The sequence below is a fragment of the Haemaphysalis longicornis genome, unplaced genomic scaffold (assembly GCF_048455015.1).
Source record: "Haemaphysalis longicornis isolate Haplotype H1 unplaced genomic scaffold, Haemaphysalis longicornis Haplotype H1 scaffold_1, whole genome shotgun sequence".
NCBI classification, from domain to species: domain Eukaryota; kingdom Metazoa; phylum Arthropoda; class Arachnida; order Ixodida; family Ixodidae; genus Haemaphysalis; species Haemaphysalis longicornis.
In genome coordinates, this window is record NW_027526203.1 from 185,551,689 (window position 1) to 185,570,972 (window position 19,284).

Here is a 19,284-nt window from a genome sequence, read left to right on the forward strand (position 1 = left end):
TATCATTCAGCGTATACAGGAAACCTACGCACTCCGGAAGGTACCTGAGCTTCCATTCGGTGCACCCCATGTCCCATAAACGTTCAGTGGTGACGTCACTTGTGAACAGAGCAAAACGGACGTGCTCTGAACCGGAAAGCATGAAAGAAGAAATGAAGCGCTAGAAGATCGAAAGAGACCTGCAACGGAATGGCTACCCAAAGCACTTTATCCGAAAAGAGGCAAAGAGGGCGACGAACGCGACTATGCATCAAGGTGAGCAAGCAGAAGCGTCCACAAGAAGTGCGCCAAAGCGTGCTGCGGTTCCCTACGTCCTACATATCAATGAAGCTCTCGCACGCATTTTCAAGAAACGCGGTGTGCACATCGCGCACGTGCCAACTAGCAAACTGCGTTCTGACCTCGTCAACGTAAAAGACCCCCTCTCACGCTCCAAGTTTCCAGGTGTTGTTTACAAGATTCCGTGCGCCGATTGCAAATCAGTGTACATTGGCGAAATGGGCAATCTTCACAGAAGATTAACGCAGCACCGGAACGACGTAAACAAGGGCCATGCAAGAACAAGCGCACTGGCGGAGCACTGTGAGAAAACGGGACACGTGGTCGCCTGGCACGAGGCGAAAGTTCTGACAACCGAGCGCAATCTGTCTTCCCGATTGCTGCTCGAATCCCTCATCATTCAGACGACGGCCGACACTATCAACAGAACAGACGGCAATCTGCACCGTATCTATGCCACCTCATTGCGAGGCCTCATGCCCAATATATAACTTCGTTTTCCACGCACGTGCTCATTGTGATCAAGGTACCCGTAGGGGTACCGAAACGTCAAACCGCTTCTTTGACTTGGTCAGTGACCTACGTTTCATCGTCACAACCATGCTTTTACCTGACCAGACGGTATTCCGTCAAACTCTGGACTAAGTTCAAGCCAGTAAAGTCGTGGATCGTCAGGGTCAGAAAATTCCTTGGTGTCTGGGTTGTTTTGGTGGATGTGCTGTTGGCAATTGCTCACATCCATAAGCACAAACAACTTGTGCATGTTGCTCATGAACTCGACTGTTGGGCCGACTCCTGCAAACTTTGCGTCACAAGTGGGTCCTGCCTGGTCTTTCATGAAACTCAAGGCAGCGGTTACAGCTGGCAAAAACACTTGTAGTGCAGTCTTGGCTCCCATCTTTTCGAGGTTCGATAGGTAAAGGTGTCTCTGGTGAGGAACCAGACAGGCTTCACACTGCTTCCCCGCTGCAGCTCGTAGAGGTCCTTTACATACGTCGATGATATTTCTAGGTTTTGTCCGAAGTCTTTGGATAAAAACTGTGATCGGATATTCTTGATAATGTGACTCTGGTCAAAAGCAATTGGAGCAGTTGCCTAGATTGGTCGGCCGGATGGGTTACTTGAGTTTGCAGCTGCCCTCCCGACAATATTTCCATCGCTGCAACATTAGTTCTGTGATTGTCCGTAACCAGCTGCACAATTTGAAATCATAGTTCCTCGGTTATTTTGATGACATGTCTGATGTTTTCTGCGAGCAGTTCGCCCGTGCAGCCTTTCGTAAAAAAATATCTCACTGGAATCTTAAATTTGGTGTGCAACCCACAGAGCAGAAAGCAGAGAAGTGAGTTGGCGAGTTCACTTTTATCTGATGTGGATAAAAGGTGGTCAAGATCCTTGCTCACGTCGACGTCTCCAAGAAACATGTCTCTTTGTTTGTGGTACTCAAGACTTTGCTTAATCCACATCTCATCCACAACAAGGCTGCAGACCTTTGCCTGCTGCGTTTGGAGTCACTCCAGCTCGGTATTCAACCTTTGCTTCACCAGGGGCGGTATTCTCGAGTTTTGTCCCTTTTGCGTCCCTTTCAAAAGTGTCCCTTTTGGCGAGCCCTGATTGGCTAAAAGCAAACAACCGGAAGTGACGTAACCCGAGCGCGGCAAACCTACTGTCAACTTTTCTTCATGCTGCCTACGTCCACTGCTTAACCGGAAGTACGTCACGATGAAAGGGACGCAAAAGGGACGTTTTCAAAAGGGACAGTTACGAGAATACCGCCCCAGATCACTGAAACCAGTTTCTCCTGAAGTGCTTCCCAAATACTTTTGCAATGTGGTGTGACATAGAAGGCCGAGCAAGTTTTCAGTTCTGATGTATTCATAGGATTTTGTTGAAAGGTTTCTGAGAATGATGCAATGTCTGACAGTAATTTCGCTCCATGCCAGCTTTTTGCCTCGTAGCTGACCACCTGATCCATGATGAACCTTGCTTTTGCATTTCCCTGGTGCGCGTCATTCGCAATGCTTAGGAACTTGACCCCGTTATTATCTTCTTTCAGCCGAGCAAGCTCCTTTTTGTAGGCATCAACAGTTTTTTGCAACCTCTCATTGCATGCCTTCCATGCTCTTTGTTTATCTGTCCATTTTTTCTTTTCCAAGTAAGCTGCCGAGGTGTACCGTACAAGCTTCTGCTTGCGTGCCAATGGTCTGTCGGGCACACGCAGGGCGAGGCGTTGCTGCCATCGTTTCTGCCTCATCCATGTCCGTTTCGTATTCTTGGCAGTCGCTTGAAGACGTGCGTTGGCCAAAAATATCGATTCCGTCCATCTCTGAGACTTGGCCTTGAGTTGAACATGCTGCGACCGTGGCAGCATCTCGTGAAGTCGCCGCTGGTAAAACAAACGTGGATGCTGCTTTGTGTGCAGCACTGGTCGATCTTGCCGGTGAGGGTTCCCGCTTTCTTTTTTTGATGCTGGCATCGCTTCTTGCTTCTCTTTTCGGTGCTGGCTTCATGTACTTAGGGTAGTGCGGAACAACACTAGGCACCGCATTTTGCTTCAACCTACGCCTTTTCATGTCAGTCCAAAAGTCTTCCGGCCGAAAGTGAAAACTGCAGACCACTGAGCAGTTGGACATTGAGTTGGGTTCACAGTTCTTTCTAGAAATGTTCTTTAACCACTGGGTTTTCAGGGCTTCGTCCACTGGGAACTCATGGTAGGAGACACTGGGCTCCTTCTTCCGCACGCTTGATGTACAGAATGGAACGCAGCAACATCGCATTCCTCGGCTGTGAACGTACACTTATTTCACGAGCAAAACATCGTCGCTTAAAGCGGGCAGTTATTACTTACTCGGCTTTAACGACAGGTATGGTGGTAAAAAGCGGGAACGCTCAGTGCACGGTTTGCCCGCGGATAGTCTGCTACCATGCGACCTAGCGGGAGAGGATTGGTAGCGGGAGGACCGGTAGGTGGCGCCACTACGCGGAATTCAGACGCAGTGGGAGAGGGCAAGGCGGGCACGCTTTGGGGTGACGCCGCAAGGCATTGTAGTAGTAATTAAAGGAGGCGATGGTTCTGCGTGGGTCAGTAGATTGGCTAGTTATTCCCAGACAGCTGGCTCTCCTTCCCCGTTGTCCAAAAAGTTAGTGTTGCCTTTCGCAAATGATGTCCACATGCCACCAAATTGTATGTTTTTGTACCGGAATGCTTTTTTGGCTGTGAGATTAACATACAGGAGTAAGAAAGGTCCAGCTAGGGCGAATACAAATTGTGCAATGAAGCACATGAATGGAAGGGTCCATGCAGGCTATAAAAGCATATTCTGGGAACAAGTAAGAAAGTTGTTCGCTTAGACATTGTGGTTTAAGGTCGTGAAAAAAGTGCACCATAAAGGAGAAAGAAAAAAAAGAGAACTACTATGATAATGAATGAGCAGCTACGCACTCAGAATCTGCATGTTTAACCTATAAAAACCCCAATTTCAACAGAAATCAGAATGCTTTAATAAATCTGAATACCAGGCTTCATTTTAAAACCATCCATGTTTTTACTTGGTTTGACTTCACTCAAAAAGTGTACCACACCCTCATCATTTCAGCCTCTACACACACGGCACTTTTGTAAGCAAAGGAGGCGCCGCCGGCACGAGCAGTTCAGAAAAAGTTGCATGCACCCAACCGCATTTGCATTGAAATGTGTATGATCTTGCACATTTTAAGAGGGATTTATAAAGTGAGATCTGAAATGCAAGGACACAACGGGAGAAAAAATTGAGGGGAGCACTTGGCCTGATACCGCCAACTGTTCGCTACTGAAAAGAATTTGCACATATTGCATTATTGAATGATGTGACATTTTTCTTAAAGTACATTTAAATGATTTAATGGTATTACAAATGGCATTATTATGAATGGTATTACTAAATGTGCAACGCAACTGACCTACTTCGGTCATGTAAAAGGGTCAAGAGTGCCCTGACACAAGAGTAGCTGGTTACTATGGGAACACCCTCAGCTCTCTCCATCTAAGTGAGCAAGCACATGCTGCGACTCGTTGTTGAGCTTCTACCAAGTGACTAGAGGAGTGCTAGTGGAGGGGATACCCATAGGCTAGCCTAGCTGGTGCAGTATCTGCAAGACATCACATTTGACCAATAATATATCTGCAGGACATCACATTTCAACCGCATCAATGGGTGAGTTGTGGCTGTAACGAGAACCTGAGCGACAGGGCTGTAATGGGGGCTCCAATGACAGCCTGAGTAACATTTCCTCATAGAATTCCTAATAATTTCCCCTAACCTCCTTTCTATGCCATCATGCAATATTTCACATAATTAAAAAACACATTTTAAGACAGATTCCACAATGCACCCGACCGTTATGATTACTCTCCCATAATGCTCCAAAAGCGCTTTTATTGTTCTATAATCACAGCAGATAACGCAAGGAAAACATCAGCCACAGTAAGCCGTCCCCTTTCGAAGCACTGCTATCATTTTCCTTGTGTCCCATCCACACCACCTAGCTGTCCTCAATGTCGGCGCATTCCCATAGATTTGGATTCACGGCACCAGCAGGGAGACCCTACATTTCGGTACTGAAATTCTGGTGCTGAAAGCCAGATCTGCCATTAGCCAAGGCATGCAGGCTTGCAGCAGTGACATGATTAGCGTGTTCTGGCACAAAGCAGGCCCCTCAGCTGCTCCCATTACCAACCACTTGTCTATCGCACCCAAAGTCGCATAAACAACTAGCGCTACCGACTTTTTCACTTGGTTCGGTGCAGAACAGATTGATTTTTGCAAAGCACAACCAAGAGCATCTGCAAAAACTACAAAAAAGGGAAGTGTCATTGAACAAGGCCAGTTTTACCATTATTAGTTAGTAGTTACCCATGCTAAAAAATCTATTATTTCAAGCATGCGGCAGGCGTTAATGGCTATTGCATAACAGAGTTGTTCCCAAAGAAGCCTTTATGCTCTGGCATGAAGTGCCATGTAATATGCAATGTAGACCAAAGAAGCCACTTTGAGACGAGCATGGTAGTGTCAGCGTAGCCTACCATGATTGTGTGCAGTTATTGCAGTTCTAGCACAGTTATCATTTTTTAATCGTCGCCATTTGCTGCAGGTCAGACTGAGTAAGAAGCAACATTTTTTTTACTATTTGGCCGCTCATAAAAAATGTTTATAAAAAATACTTTGCAGCACACAGCCATTAAATGGCAATCCAACAACCCAACAATCCTACAACGCTCCAACAACAACCCAGCAATCCAACAACCCTGCATTCTTCACAATTTCTAAGTTATTTTAACACACAAAAAAACGTGAAAGCAACGCTGTGGAATAAACCACAGCACAGGCCCTAGGAGGAAACACACAAGGTGCGGCCTGCTGGGTCACTCATTAGTAAAAATAACCACCACACTACTGGCACGGTGGCTGCCATGTGCCATTGCACAGGGACAACAGACAGCATCACGCACGCTGGCCAGCATGCACTAGATAGCGATTCCTCAGACGGCAGTGCAACTCGAGTGGGGCTTACCCCAGCAGTGGGCGGAGAGAAACATGGTGGCACCTGTTAACTCCTTTTCATTACCATCCTTTCATGTGATTCTGGCCCATGCAGCACCCTGCCTTTCCATCCAACAGTTGTGTTTATAAATGTCAATGATAAGATCACCTGGAAACTGTCTGCTACGTAATTGGCTGTTCTTAAACGCACATAAAGTTAACAGCAGTAAAATAGCGTCGAACGTGGGTATGTCAAATGCAAGAAAAAAACCGCAAAGAATGGGCTCACCTCGACATTGCACTGATCAAACTATTTTGCACACCTGACACATGTGGCTGCATGCTGGTGGTTCCACAATGTTCGTTACCTGGGCTGAATTGTATCATTGCCCAAGGCTTTGTTGTGTTCCACGAAGGTCCTTTGCACAGGCAGTTCGCAATACGCACACTGAGCCACTTCGTGCAGATTTCAAGAGAATTCATTCGCAGTTCTAACAACAATTAAAAAACAAAACACTAAACACGGCTGATCAAGCAGCGGAAAGGTCTTCAGGACACAACTGCTCCCGACGCCAAGCCCGGGAAATGGGTTAAAAATATATACTCATGACTACAGTGGGAGGAACTAGCTAGGACAGTCTCCTCGTATTCTACGAGGAAAGAAAAAAAAGTTTTGCAGGTAATTGCATTTTTTTTGGCCACCAGGTTGGCTACAGGCTACAGTGGTAACTGTGTCACTGCTTCAATAAGTATGGGCCCAGTGGCGGAATTATGAGTTCTGTCCATTTCATGTCTGTTTTAAAGTGTCCACTTTGAGCGAGCCCTGATTGGCTGAGAAAAGGCATCAGAAATGTAACACAAAGCAGTGCAGTGGTGGCGGTCCAATGGCTCACAACTGGAATTTCCCCCGTATTAAAACAGATGGGAAATAGACATTTTGTCTCAGATTCGCAAAGATGTTTGCACGTAAAGAACATGTGATAAGCTGGCGCATTGGCGTGATCTTGTGTTTTGCGAGAAATAAACTGTGCGTGGGTGTTATTCAGTCAGAAGCTGCACTCCCAATATTTTATGTGCAAACAGTTTTTTAAGTGTGGGCCCTGGTGTGCCTTTCCAGATACCGTGAAAGTACAAATTAAAACGGTAAGTTTACACTGCATGATTAGAAAAGACAATCAGGAAAGTGTAGAAGTAGCATGGGGAAGCAGTAAATCGATTAACGCTATGTTCTGCCAGCCATAATCAGTCTCGCAAAAACTGACATGATGGCCTGTGTTATCTTCTTTTTACCCTTCACATTTGCAATGTTGCAGTCGCAGTGCACGAATTTTAGTGCAAAATTCCTAAAAAGCCTCCTGGTCGCTGTTGAATCTTACAGGTCGCACAATTGTGCTGAGCAGTATACCACGCCTAAGCCGAATAGCATTCACCTTGTACCAGATTGTGCTTAGCTAAATGCTTACGACTGCATTTGCCGCACTTGTTGAGGGGATAAAACACGTCACCATCACTGGTAGCCGAAGTCGATGTAGTAGTCCCTGGAGTGCCTACGCTCCTTTCGCACATTCTTAAGCTCATCCCATGAGATGAGGGTGATGGAGGACGTAGTAAGTGTGTAGAGGAAGGCCCCGCCCGCACCTTTGGCAAGGCCACGCATGCCCTCAGTGCGCTTAATCTTGCGCACGCAGTCCCATATGCTGCGGTAGTAGAGGCCCTCACCTTGCGCGTTCGAGGGCTGCGCGTACATGCGTGCCCGAAGCACATCCACAACTGCGATGAAAGGCGCCGACACGAGGCCTGAGATGATCGCTGCAAGCACGGTATTGATGAAGAAGTAGCGCTCGCGGCCTTCCACGGCAGTGTTGAGCAGTGTCTTGAAGCCGATAAAAGTGGACAGCTGGAGAGCCGAGCCGGTAGAGATGCGAAGGATGTTGGAGGACGTGGCACGCCACAGACCATTCCACAGACCCTGCGTCCGATATATGTGCATGAAGGCAGCCCTCGCTGTCCTGTACCCGTGCTGGTAGCCGACAGAGATGGATGCTGTGGCACAATGCACCTGCAAGTAGTAAAGCGCAGCCGGTGATGAGTTTATGCTATATGGATGGGCATGTGGCACAAAAACAAAACCTGAGTGGCCAATCCTGGCAGCACTAACACGACAGTTCTAATGGGAGGAAAACCTCTTTTTTTGGAAGCACTGAACCAAGAAGGGGGGAGGGGGGGAGGTATAGTAGCTGTTTCCACAGAAGTTAAAACAAAAACATATATTGTGCAAGAACAAGGCAGTCAATTCAACCAACCGAGATGTAACCAAAGGCCGAGAGAACCTGAGTGTCATCTAATTACCATAAACTCGAGAAGCAAAGAGAGCAAGGACAAAGCAAGCAGGAAACGTCTGCGCTACTAGCAGGAATATGTGTCACACAGGTATTCCACTTCTACTCCTACTCGTCTGAGCGTTATTTTCTCAGTTCAATGCCTCAGCAAAAAACCTAGACCAGCACCTTCGGGCACAGGGTTGGCAGGTTGCCATATCTGGGACACTTAAGAAACAGCACACAGGGGTGAGACAGCCCAAAGAGATTTGGGAGCAGTTTTCGGAGCAGCAAAATTTCCATTTTGGAGCAGAAGAATCTTGATTTGGAGCATTTAGGGACATTTATTACATCGTCTTGTGAGCTTAAAAAATCATAATTTTAGCAATTTGAAGGGTCAAGTACACATTCCAATCAGTTTTGAATACACAGAACACTGAAACAGCCTTACGTGAAATAATTTTTTAAGAGTATCACAAAGTTCTAACTCACTACCTTCTTCCTAACTAGTGATATTGTGTTGCGGCTGTATGCAACACTGACAACAAAACTGCCGTTAACATTATCAAATTTAAGGGATCTGCAATAGTGGCGTGTTTTTTTACCGTTTCAATGCTAAAATTAATATTTTTGTAATCCAAGGCTGCGTTGTACGAACGAGTCTAGTCACGGCAGCAGTTGAGCAACTTCGAGCTAACGGTCGCATAGCCCAACCAGCCTACCCGTTGTAGTCCGTGGGGCGCACGTTCACCCCATGGTCTTTTGAGTAACGTTACTGTTTAGCCACCTAGATTTTGGCATTAAATTTCACTTCGCATACATCAAGTGTTATTAGTCGCGTGCTATGGCAACTATGCAGTCCTGCAGCCATTGGGCGCTGCCTGAACAGGTCGCGGCGCCGCAGCACAGCCCGCAACTTTCGTGTCGACCGTTCCACCCCCGAGGCTCGCAATCACGCTTCCAAGCACAGCAACACTTCAGCATTTTATAACACCACAGTGAGCCAAAAAAGTTCACTTCACGAACCCGATTATAGATGCACGCACCGCGTTTCGCACTCCAGGACAAGCCACGCGGAAGTCTTAGGCCCCACATTTCAATGAACTTTTTTTCGAGCCGCGCAACTCCTTGTAATCTCGCATCAATCTCAAACCATAACCCCGGGTTAACGTCACTGTTCAGAGCCACAACTGATAGAATTAATAGACTGGAACCCAGCTGAATGCGTAAAATAAACCAGGGAAAATATCGGCGATGCGCACTGTGCGCGAAAGTAGGCATGCAGTAGCAGCCGGATCAGGCGGTGGCCATGTTTGTAGCCACAGCGATTCCCAATCAGGAAGGCCGTTTCAGCGAACCCGGACGGAAAGCCAATCGTGTTTTAGAAGCTATCGTTTGCTTCATTTCAGTCTTTCTATTTCTGCCATTTCGGTGTTTGCAATTGACTGACAATAAAAGTGGTGACCAGGATGCGCGAGGCTTTCGTCCCCGCCAGAACTGACATGAGCATCAAAATCCGTGCCTTTCAGGCTCTTCTGGAGCAGTTTGGCGCAATTTTCGCAATTTTCATGCTTTTGGAGCAGCTTGGCGCAGGAAAATGGAATTGTATCAAAAAGGCGCAATATGCGCAGCTGTCTCACCCCTGAGCACAACAGGCTACTGAGATCCACACAACAAATGCACAATTGTTGTCCCTATGCAGTCAAACCTCTTGACATATTGTCACACTGCTTCTGGGTGGACCAGCAAGAAAAACAACCGCATGTACAAAATTTCGGTGGATAATTATAAGGACTTCAACTAACCTGTAGCTTTTCATACTACGCCACACCTTAATTAAGGGCAAGGTGTTTTCTCTGCATAGCAAATTTTAAGAACAAAATTTTGGATTTTGCGCTTTCAGCTAAAGCTGAATTTGCTTCGTCTCTACGTCCCACAAAGAAAATCTACACACTGATAAGCCACATTCTTTGAAGGAGGAGGGTCTTAGATCAGAAAGTTTATTACAATGGCTATGATGATGAAAACTGGGGGACTTATGTAGTTTCTAATTCTGATTGTAGATATTATTTTACTTTCCATAGGACAACTATTCTTGGGTTTATTTAAACTTAAGAGTAAATTTTGTGACCCCCCCCTTTATCAGTAACAATGAGGGAGTCCTCATAAAAGATGCAAACATGAACATTTCGCACTTCCCTCACTACACACTATGCTAGCTCTGTGACAAGCACTAGAGCCCCCAGAGCAGTGGCTCCCTCAATAAACAAGCATGTACTCCGGAACTGCCTGAAAATTCTCAACACATATTCAACCGACCTAACGAACCCCTGCAGCTGAACACTGCAAGGGGAGGGTTGCTCATCCAGACTGCACTTTGAGAAATGGCCTTGGAGAAATTCTAATTAAAAGAACCCCACAAGGTCCTCCAATAACTGGCACAACAACACCAACTGCTAAGGTGAAACAATGCCTTTTGACTTCAAAGGTGCCCCTGGAATGGGAAAGCATGTACTATTATGAGCAAACACAGGAACACCGAGAAAACACTCTCAGACCAAGCTATGGGTGATATGCACTGGCCGTCGTCGGAAACAAAGTGGAAAGGAGGTCGCTGTTCTAACAACTGTTTACATTACCATTGTGCATCTGCAAAGTGCGGAACTTCGCATCGCCAGCAGACAGTGGTAACACTGTTAGATATTGCGGCACTGGGTAACATTTTGCGCCGAATCGTTACAAAAGGTAGCACTCTTTCTTACTTCGATATTGATTTATGGTGCATTTTCTAAAGTGGGAAAAAATGAGCTGTAAGGGTGAGCTGAAAATAAGTTTATTGGCACTTGTCGAATACCAAAAAAAGCTAAAGAAATAAGGCAATAGCATCATCCCAGCTCACGCTCGTCCTTTGCTTTGTTCCTCGGTGGCTTAATAGTACATCAAAAGTTTGAAATACCAGACGAGCTTGGTCTAAGAGTATCGCATTTATTCGATTATAAGGCGGTCACGATTATAAGGCGAGGGTGCAGTTTGGAGAGTCGAAAAAGAAAAAAAGGTATATTTCTGAGCTTCGAATATAAGTCGGAGTATGACTTTGAGATTACGGATTTTGGGAAAAAACCTCGCCTTACATTCGAATAAATACGGTACTATCAAGTAAGTGGTTGTGTGAAGAAGAAAAAGAATTAATGAAAGAAAAGAAAATGAATCGTGTACGCCACTGCGATGATTACCATCTTATCGGCTGATAAACGTTACCATATTATTGGCGAAATGCCCTAAGCTGCTGCTTTGTAGAAATGCCAGTGTAATGGGAGTGCCAACAGTTAGTGGAACAGCACCCTCCTTTCCCCCATTGTTTTTCACAGTGAAATGCGCATATCACTCCGAGTCCGGTGCGAGGCTGTTTGCCACGCATTCCTATGTTCCCTTTCATATTGCTCATAATAGTACCTAATTCTAATCCATAAAGGGGTGTTGTCAAAAAGCCAAAAGCATTTTTTCCCTGCTAGTCTACTTGCTATTACATACATATAAGTAATTCCTGAAGGTAATAATTTTAATTGGGAGACTTTAACATTCCTAACATAAATTGGGCTAGCGAGCCACCTACCATCCGTCCACCATCAACACTAGCCAAAGAATTTGTTGACCTGCACTCTGTATTTTCCTTCACACAAGTAGTCCATCAACCAACAAAAACTACCTGATCATTCCTTGTTGTAATTCTACATTAGGCTGGCACGTCCAAAACCAGTTAAGAGCACCAAAATAATTTGTGATTATAACGAAGGAAATTTTGAAGGCATTAACAATGAACTGTGCAGTTTTCTTGACACTTTTCTGGAGGGTTTCGATAAGTGCACCGTGCAAACTAATTGGAATCTGTTTTTAAGCAAGGTCAACGAACTTACCAACAAATACATTCCCATTTGCTCTATCACTACAAACTTGCACACTCCGTGGTTTAATAATCAGATTAAACTACTGTCCAACAAAAAGAAGCGTTTACACAGATCAGCGAAGCGGTCCAACAATGCTGCCCGATGAAATGCTTATAAATTAGTGTCTACTGAGTACAGCAAGGCAGTTCAATCCGCTAAACACACATTTATCAACACCGCTCTACCATCCATGTTACCTAATGATCCTAAAAAGTTTTGGTGTGTCATAAACCCAAGCGCGATAATACGATAACCCTTACTGATGACTCTGGAGACGCCGTTGCTCCTGACAAGTGCACTTTATCACTCAACAATTCCTTCACTCACAATTTCTGTCCCACTAATAATGTCCCAATCATGTTATCAATAATGATAGATCTTGTTGGTGTAGAAAACATAATTAGGTCCCTAAAGCTTTCATCCACTCGCAGCTGTGACCTGATTACCACCAAATTTCTGAAAGGTACCTGTTCCTATTCATCCATTATTCTCACTAAAATTTTTCAACAGTCGCTTCACAAAGGCCAATCGAATGGAAGATTGACAAAATTGTACCATTTCACAAGTCCAGTGACAAGCATTCCCCATTCAACTATAGAACCATCTCGCTTACTAGCATTCCATGCAAAATATTTGAGCACACTTTGTTTTCTAACCTTGCAAGCTTCCTGGAATCCAGATCATTTTTTACACGTTACCAACAAGGCTTTCGGAAAATATTTTCGTGTGAAACTCAACTTGTAACCTTCACCCATTAATTAAATATTATTCTTGATCAACCTAGCTCTGCCAATTGCTTATTTATAGATTTTTCCAAATATTTCGACAATGTATGTCCCAAATTACTGTTTCACAAAAAAAAGTGAACTTAATATAGATCACAAGCTTCTAACATGGTTCAAATGCTCTCTGACAAATTGCTTTTAATTTGGTTCAGTTAACAAAATAAGTTCTGAGCCAAGTGCTGTCCACTCCAGTGTACCACAAGGCTCTGTACTACGTCCGCTGCTCTTTCTTACATACATTAACGATTTAATTACCTTCCTGCATTACCTCTAATATTCATTTGTTCGTGGATGACTGTATAGTCTTCCCAGAGATAACTTGTGACGACGATATAACCTCTCTTTAACATGATCTTAACTCTGTTTCTATGTGGTGTGAAACATGGCTAATGGAGTTAAACAATAAGAAATGTGAATTCTTACATTTCGAGAGCAAATCACACTCCCAACTTACTCCCTTGAAAACACACCTCTTGAATTTGTGACAAACTATAAATATCTTGGAGCGCATATCACAACCGATCTGGCCTGGACTGTTCTCTGTAATTACGTAATTAAAAAAGCAAACCAAACGTTAAGTTATCTCTACCGCAACTTTTCAAGGGCCCCTTCTTGCTTAAAACTTCTTTTTTACACTACAATAATATGATCTAAACTTGAATATGCCGCAGCAGTATGAGATCCTAGTCATGCCAACCTAATACACTCCCTTGAAATGGTACAGAATAACTCAGCTCGTTTTATACGTTGTAATTATATATAAAACCGCACAGCAAGCATAACAGCCATGAAATCCAGCCTTAACTTGCCTTCACTTCCATCCCATCATAAAAATGTTTTGTCTCACCTTAATTCATAAGCTGTTTCATCATCCATCGTTACGGGATGGTCTTATTCTTCCTCCTATTTATATCTCATCTCGCTTGGACCATTCCCATAAGGTCGGGTTGCCTTTTTGCAGGACTTATATATTCTCTCACTCTTTGATACCACATACCTCTGGGGTTGAAACCACCTTTCCGCATCAGCGGCAATCATTGAAAATCGCCTGCATTTCAAAAGTGTGCTAGCTAGTTATGTACAATTTCAGCCACCAAATTATTGTACTACCTTCTATTATGATGTTCCTGCATACTGTTCATCTTCTTCTCATCTTTTTTTTCTCGTTCTAATTTTCAGTTCATAACTCCGTTAGCTAAAATTGATTGGCTGATTGATTGTGGAGTTTAATGCGCTGATGCTTCACAGGCGATGAGGTGTGCCGTAGTGGAAGGTACCGGATTAATTTTGACCACCTGGGGATCTTTAACAAGCACCGGAATCTCGAACACACGTGCGTTTTTGCTTTTCGCCTCCATCAGAAGAGCGGCCGCGGCGGCTGGGAATTGAACCCGTGTACTTGTGCTCAGCAGCACAACGTCCTAGCCACTGAGCCACTGCAGCGGGTTGCTAGCTAAAATTGCATAATTACGAACTTCTCATTGATAATACTTACAGCTGCATTTTGCAAAACTTTTGTGTTTTGTTTTGTAACCACTCCTCTCTGTAATACCTTCAAACAAACAAACAAACAACAAGTAAATAAATCAATAAAAAAAATCAATAAATATACCGACTCCTTCGATTTTCAACAACCAAGAGCCCAAGCTGGCTTTGGGGGGGGGGGGGGGGGGGGGGTGCTCAATGATGCATCATATTCATGGCCTAAAATTGAATTGAAAAATAAGTAGAATATAATCGGCCTCCTTATTTGACATTTATAGATTAATACATTATGGAAAAAAGTTTAACTCAGTAGGTATCACCGCTGCAGTGAAATCACCGAGGGATCATGAGCGAAGAAGCTTTACATAGCACTGTTTGAGGACATCTACAAAGGATGCATAGGCATGATATCTCTTCATAAGAAATTCAGAAATTTTCCTATCAGGTAAACAGAGTCAGTTACTAACTCTGCTGCGCTGACACCCTTTGTGACACCAAGCTTAGCATTTGGCCCGCTGTGATGGCATCAAGCCATCCAAATGCTTTGGGCATGTTCACGTTGATGCTATCAGTGCATTTGCTGGGATGCAAGTTAACTACAAACTCAAACTTGGGTGCTCATTTCTCCACCTGGTATTGGGAGCGTGGGCTCTTTCAGGCGTTTTGTCAGATCTTCCATAACTCTGACTACCCCATTTAGCTCGACAAATTCAAATACTCGCACATATCTCTTCCACCTGTTGCATTATCTAAACCACCAAGATGGGCATCACAAACCTTTACAATGCCCTATGTCCAGCCTGGACTCTGGAGTGCTGCCGAAAAAGAAAAACATTGTGCACCACCGTTTCACGTTACATTCATACTAGGGGCTGACACATTCACCCATGTTACGCATTTGTCTAGCCCAACCGCATGTTTTACCTCAACGCCAGAGAAAAGTGCCAAAGAAACCAATATATGTACATATTCATGACGAGAGGTATGGTGGCAATATATGATTAGTTGGAATGTCAGCTGTGATTGTTACGCTGTTCACAGCCCTCTTTTATAATAGGCCTGCTACCCCACGCACATCCCGCATATACCTTGGGCAGCCAAAAGCTCAATAAGTACCGGCTGAGCATAAATTGCAGAGTAGCGAACCTGCATATGGGTCTTGAGGAGGAAAAGCGGAGATCCAACAAACGCGCCGACAGCACCAGCCACACCACCAGAGATGGCGCTTAGCCGGATGCTCGGCTCGAGGTTTTCGTCCAGCGTAAATCCAAAGTCCTCGATTGTTTGGAACATTCCCAGCCGCAGCCCGTTGGCCAGCAGCTGGTAGCCCAGGCCCGGCAGCAGGCCACGGTAGATGGCCAGGATGCCGTCATAGCGGGCCACCGTGTACAGCGCCTGCGGCACATTCCGGTAGACGGGCCGCTTCCGCACCGACTTGTCTGCACAAAAACCACATACTTAACTTGTTTCCCTGTGTAGAGTGAATGTGCTTAGCCTTCCATGCAGCCTGCTTGCATTTGTTTACCAAAGTTTCTATTTAAAATGCGTCATTGTTAATGTATTTGTCATTTATGTCAAACAAATACTGCACCTCTACACACGCTGGCACACAGATATTCCGTTCTCAAGTTCAGCACAGCGTGATAGCAAAAGACAAACCTAAAACATACATTATAGGTGTAAACACATTGTCAACTGAAAGTTTACAGCTTTTGTCACTCTTTCGGCTTTTGTTCATGTTCTGAAAAACCATTTGGGCAGTCCGAAGCCCATTTATCTCTCAACAGAGAGAACAGGAATGAAAGATTGATGTGAGACCACAAGTGACATCATATGTCCAACCTGCTAAGCTCATTAACCAGTCAAGCCATAAAGTGAAAAAAAAAAAATTAAGGAAAATGTGTAGCAGATTTTTTGTAGGTGCGTAAGCACGGATATGTACCATCACCCACACTAGACTAACATTCGCTGTGTGGTGTTAGCCACAATTGCACACACACATGCTCACACGTACACAAGTGCATGCGCCAGCACCTAGAAAGAACGCTGTGGCATAGCAGCCAAGAGCACGAGCCACTGTTTTTTTCTTGATGTTTCGTTTTTTCCGTTTTCCCCTTAACACTCGGGGCACATCTCCTCTGAGGCTTGCGCAATGGCACTCAACCATATTTTTTTTCACTCGTGTTCCGCGCAACGAGTTCCCCCACCACGCAAGAGTGGCTTCAGAGGATTCACCCACCTTAAGGACCATTCAGACAAAAATATCTGGTAGCTCTGAGCCTCCTATGATTAAGCATGGGATGTAATTGCCTTGCAGGTCAGTGCACGGCTTCCTGGGTGCCCTGTGTTAAAACAGCAGTCAGCCACAGCTGACCGGGGAAAAAAAATCGAGGGAAGCTTGCACTCACGCGCAAAATTTGAATGGGAAGCTGTTGTAGGTAAGCATTGCTGGACACATAGTTGAGTTTCAATATAATTGTTTATTTGCATAGCTGGAGTGCTAGTATAGTCGAACCCCACTACAACGAACTCCGCTTCACCAAAATTTCCGCTTCAACGAAATATTTCCAATTAGGACGATGCTATATGTACTACGTAGTGAAGTCCCACCGGAAATTGCTATACGCACTACCCATATAGCGCCATCTATGAGGAGCTGTCAGAAACACTTCCGAGCTTGCTTGGTGGCGCGCTGACGCGATCTCCGTACGAACGGCAACGTACCTTTTCGGTCACGGCAAAGTTTGCGCTGCAGTCATGGGCGCGAAATAGATTATGGCTGCCCACAGGGACGTTTACGACGTGTTTGAGCTTTTAATCGAGGCAGGAACAGAAATTACGCGGGCAGCCGGTGCACAAATACGGTTAATACGGTGTTGATCAACATATCGTATGTTGGGTCGGGCCGGCCGCGTCATTTTTTGTTTATTTTATTTTTGAGTTTTGTGTAAGCAAATATGTGTAGCCCGAAGCTGTTCATTCCTGGGTATTGCCAACTCTCTAAATAATATCCCACGGCGGCTTTCTTAATAAGATTTATCAGGCGCCAGATTGCTCAGATCTCGCATGGTCTCTCATGGCTGCAGGGGGTACAATGTCTCGGGTTCGATTCTCGGCAGCCAAGGCTGCGTTGAATTTACGATGAAGGCGAAAAATTACTGCGTGTACCCGATGTTTCGATCAACACTAATTATTCCCTGAGTGAGATACGTGTCTACAACGCTGCCCCGTGCCTTAGCGCGTTGTGGTTTCGGCGGCGCACAAAACACCAGTTTTGATTGACTACGCAGCAGTTAACTAAAGCATGTTCTACAGGAACTCCTGAGTACAAACGGGAGAACATGCACCTGTGCTCATATGTGTTTGTACACCTTGCCTCGAGCTGTTAAAGTTGGCTTTTCCGCATGACGGTTAAGCTGTGCAAGAAAGTCACCGGGGCTAAATGTGATAGTAAGAAAAGCTTCTGATGTAAAGCAGCTCATCCGTAGTGTTTAAGAAACGCTTAGGAAACATTCCTTTGCAATGTGACCTTTAAACGCTTCACACCCCTCTTCCCACTCGGCCTTCTTTTGGTAAATAAAGGCGCTTTCAACATGCAGACACAGGAAAAGGAAGATGTATAGAACTTTTTTCTTTCACGTACATTATGTCACATGCTAGCAGTGCCATTTCTCCACCACGTTTTACTTTGTGCATTGTAACAGTTTCTTACCAAGATCCAAAGACTCGCCTAGGAAATTTCACATCACGAATGGTAAAAAAAAAAATTATCTCTGTAAATTATGTGGAAGCAATGCCCATCTCTTTATTGTTGACACTTTCTAGTTTATCGGAGCTGCTGCAGCCAAGCGTCATGTTACATCTATAAACTAGAAAATACAGGAAAGAGGCCATTTCTAAGCAGACGGAATTATATTGATTAGCATCTGCGTTGTTTGAATTGTATGTTTTCCAACTGGCAGGGCAACTGCTATTATTTCTATGCACATAAGATGCCCATGATTTTGCTCCAGTATGTGACTCTTAGGTGGTTACATGCTGATAAAAGAATTCTGTGCAATCTTCATTCATACAATGCAACTCGTCCGTGCTCATGGTGAGCATGCAGGGTGCACGTGTGACGCTTAGCATGGTAAACGTCAGGCGACGTCTGCTCAGTTGTAATGAGAATATGTCTACTCCAGAATGCTTAAATAACTGAACCAATCGTGAAAAACAGTCAACTCAAAACAACCTGAAAAAAATAGAAGCACCCTCCACCCTAAAAGAAAAAAAAAAAAGACAAGAAACCAGTTAACTATTTCACATTATTTTCAGGTTATCCAAAAATAAGTCTCCATGCAGAAGGTCCAAGAAAGGCTGTTGTTTCTTACACTTTCAAGAAGACATCAACACTGCCATTGTTTTACAATATAAAGTAAATTTTTATTACACCATATCCTCAGCTTCAGTTGGTGTTGTCCTTTCTGGGTGACCTGTAAAACCAAAGGTGCAATATAATTAGCAATACGGCTGTGTTCCTTCTATACATGATAGAAAAAGAGCAAAAAAATATACATGGCAAAACCCAGGACCTTCTTCATTTTTGTGTTATTTTTTGTTCTACAGGCCCAATTTCAATTCTTGAAACCAACTTTCGTGAAAAACCTATTGAGCATGATTTTCCATACCAACTCTTATTACATGAAATGGCTGCACAATACTTTTTGCCTGAATGTAAATGTGGCTAAGAAATTTCTTCATTATTATTTTGAAGCAGCCAGTTTTTATCGACAGTCACAGAAAATTGGGGCAGATGGTGCAGAACTGTATGCGACCACACAGTGTGAAGTGGTGTCCAATTTTTCTGCAAATCACTTGTTAGCCCAACTGGAACCATACCACATACAGAAGCTGTCGTAGTCTTTGACAAAGCCTTATAAATTGACGTGAACCTTTTTCCTCCGCAGTTAGA

The 19,284-nt window shown here is 44.4% G+C and overlaps 1 protein-coding gene across 1 annotated transcript in view; it reads right to left on the reverse strand.

Moving 5' to 3' along the window:
- Positions 1-1,427: 1,427 nt before the first annotated feature.
- The window catches only part of LOC144140056 (solute carrier family 25 member 35-like), a 122,459-nt gene continuing 104,602 nt past the window's right edge, over positions 1,428-19,284 (reverse strand). The window contains exons 3-4 of the mRNA XM_077672261.1: positions 15,477-15,769; positions 1,428-7,857 (exon numbers count right to left, since the gene is read on the reverse strand). Of these exons, the coding sequence (XP_077528387.1) occupies positions 7,306-7,857; positions 15,477-15,769 (845 nt within the window). The 3' untranslated portion in view covers positions 1,428-7,305. The remainder of the gene's footprint in view (positions 7,858-15,476; positions 15,770-19,284) is intronic.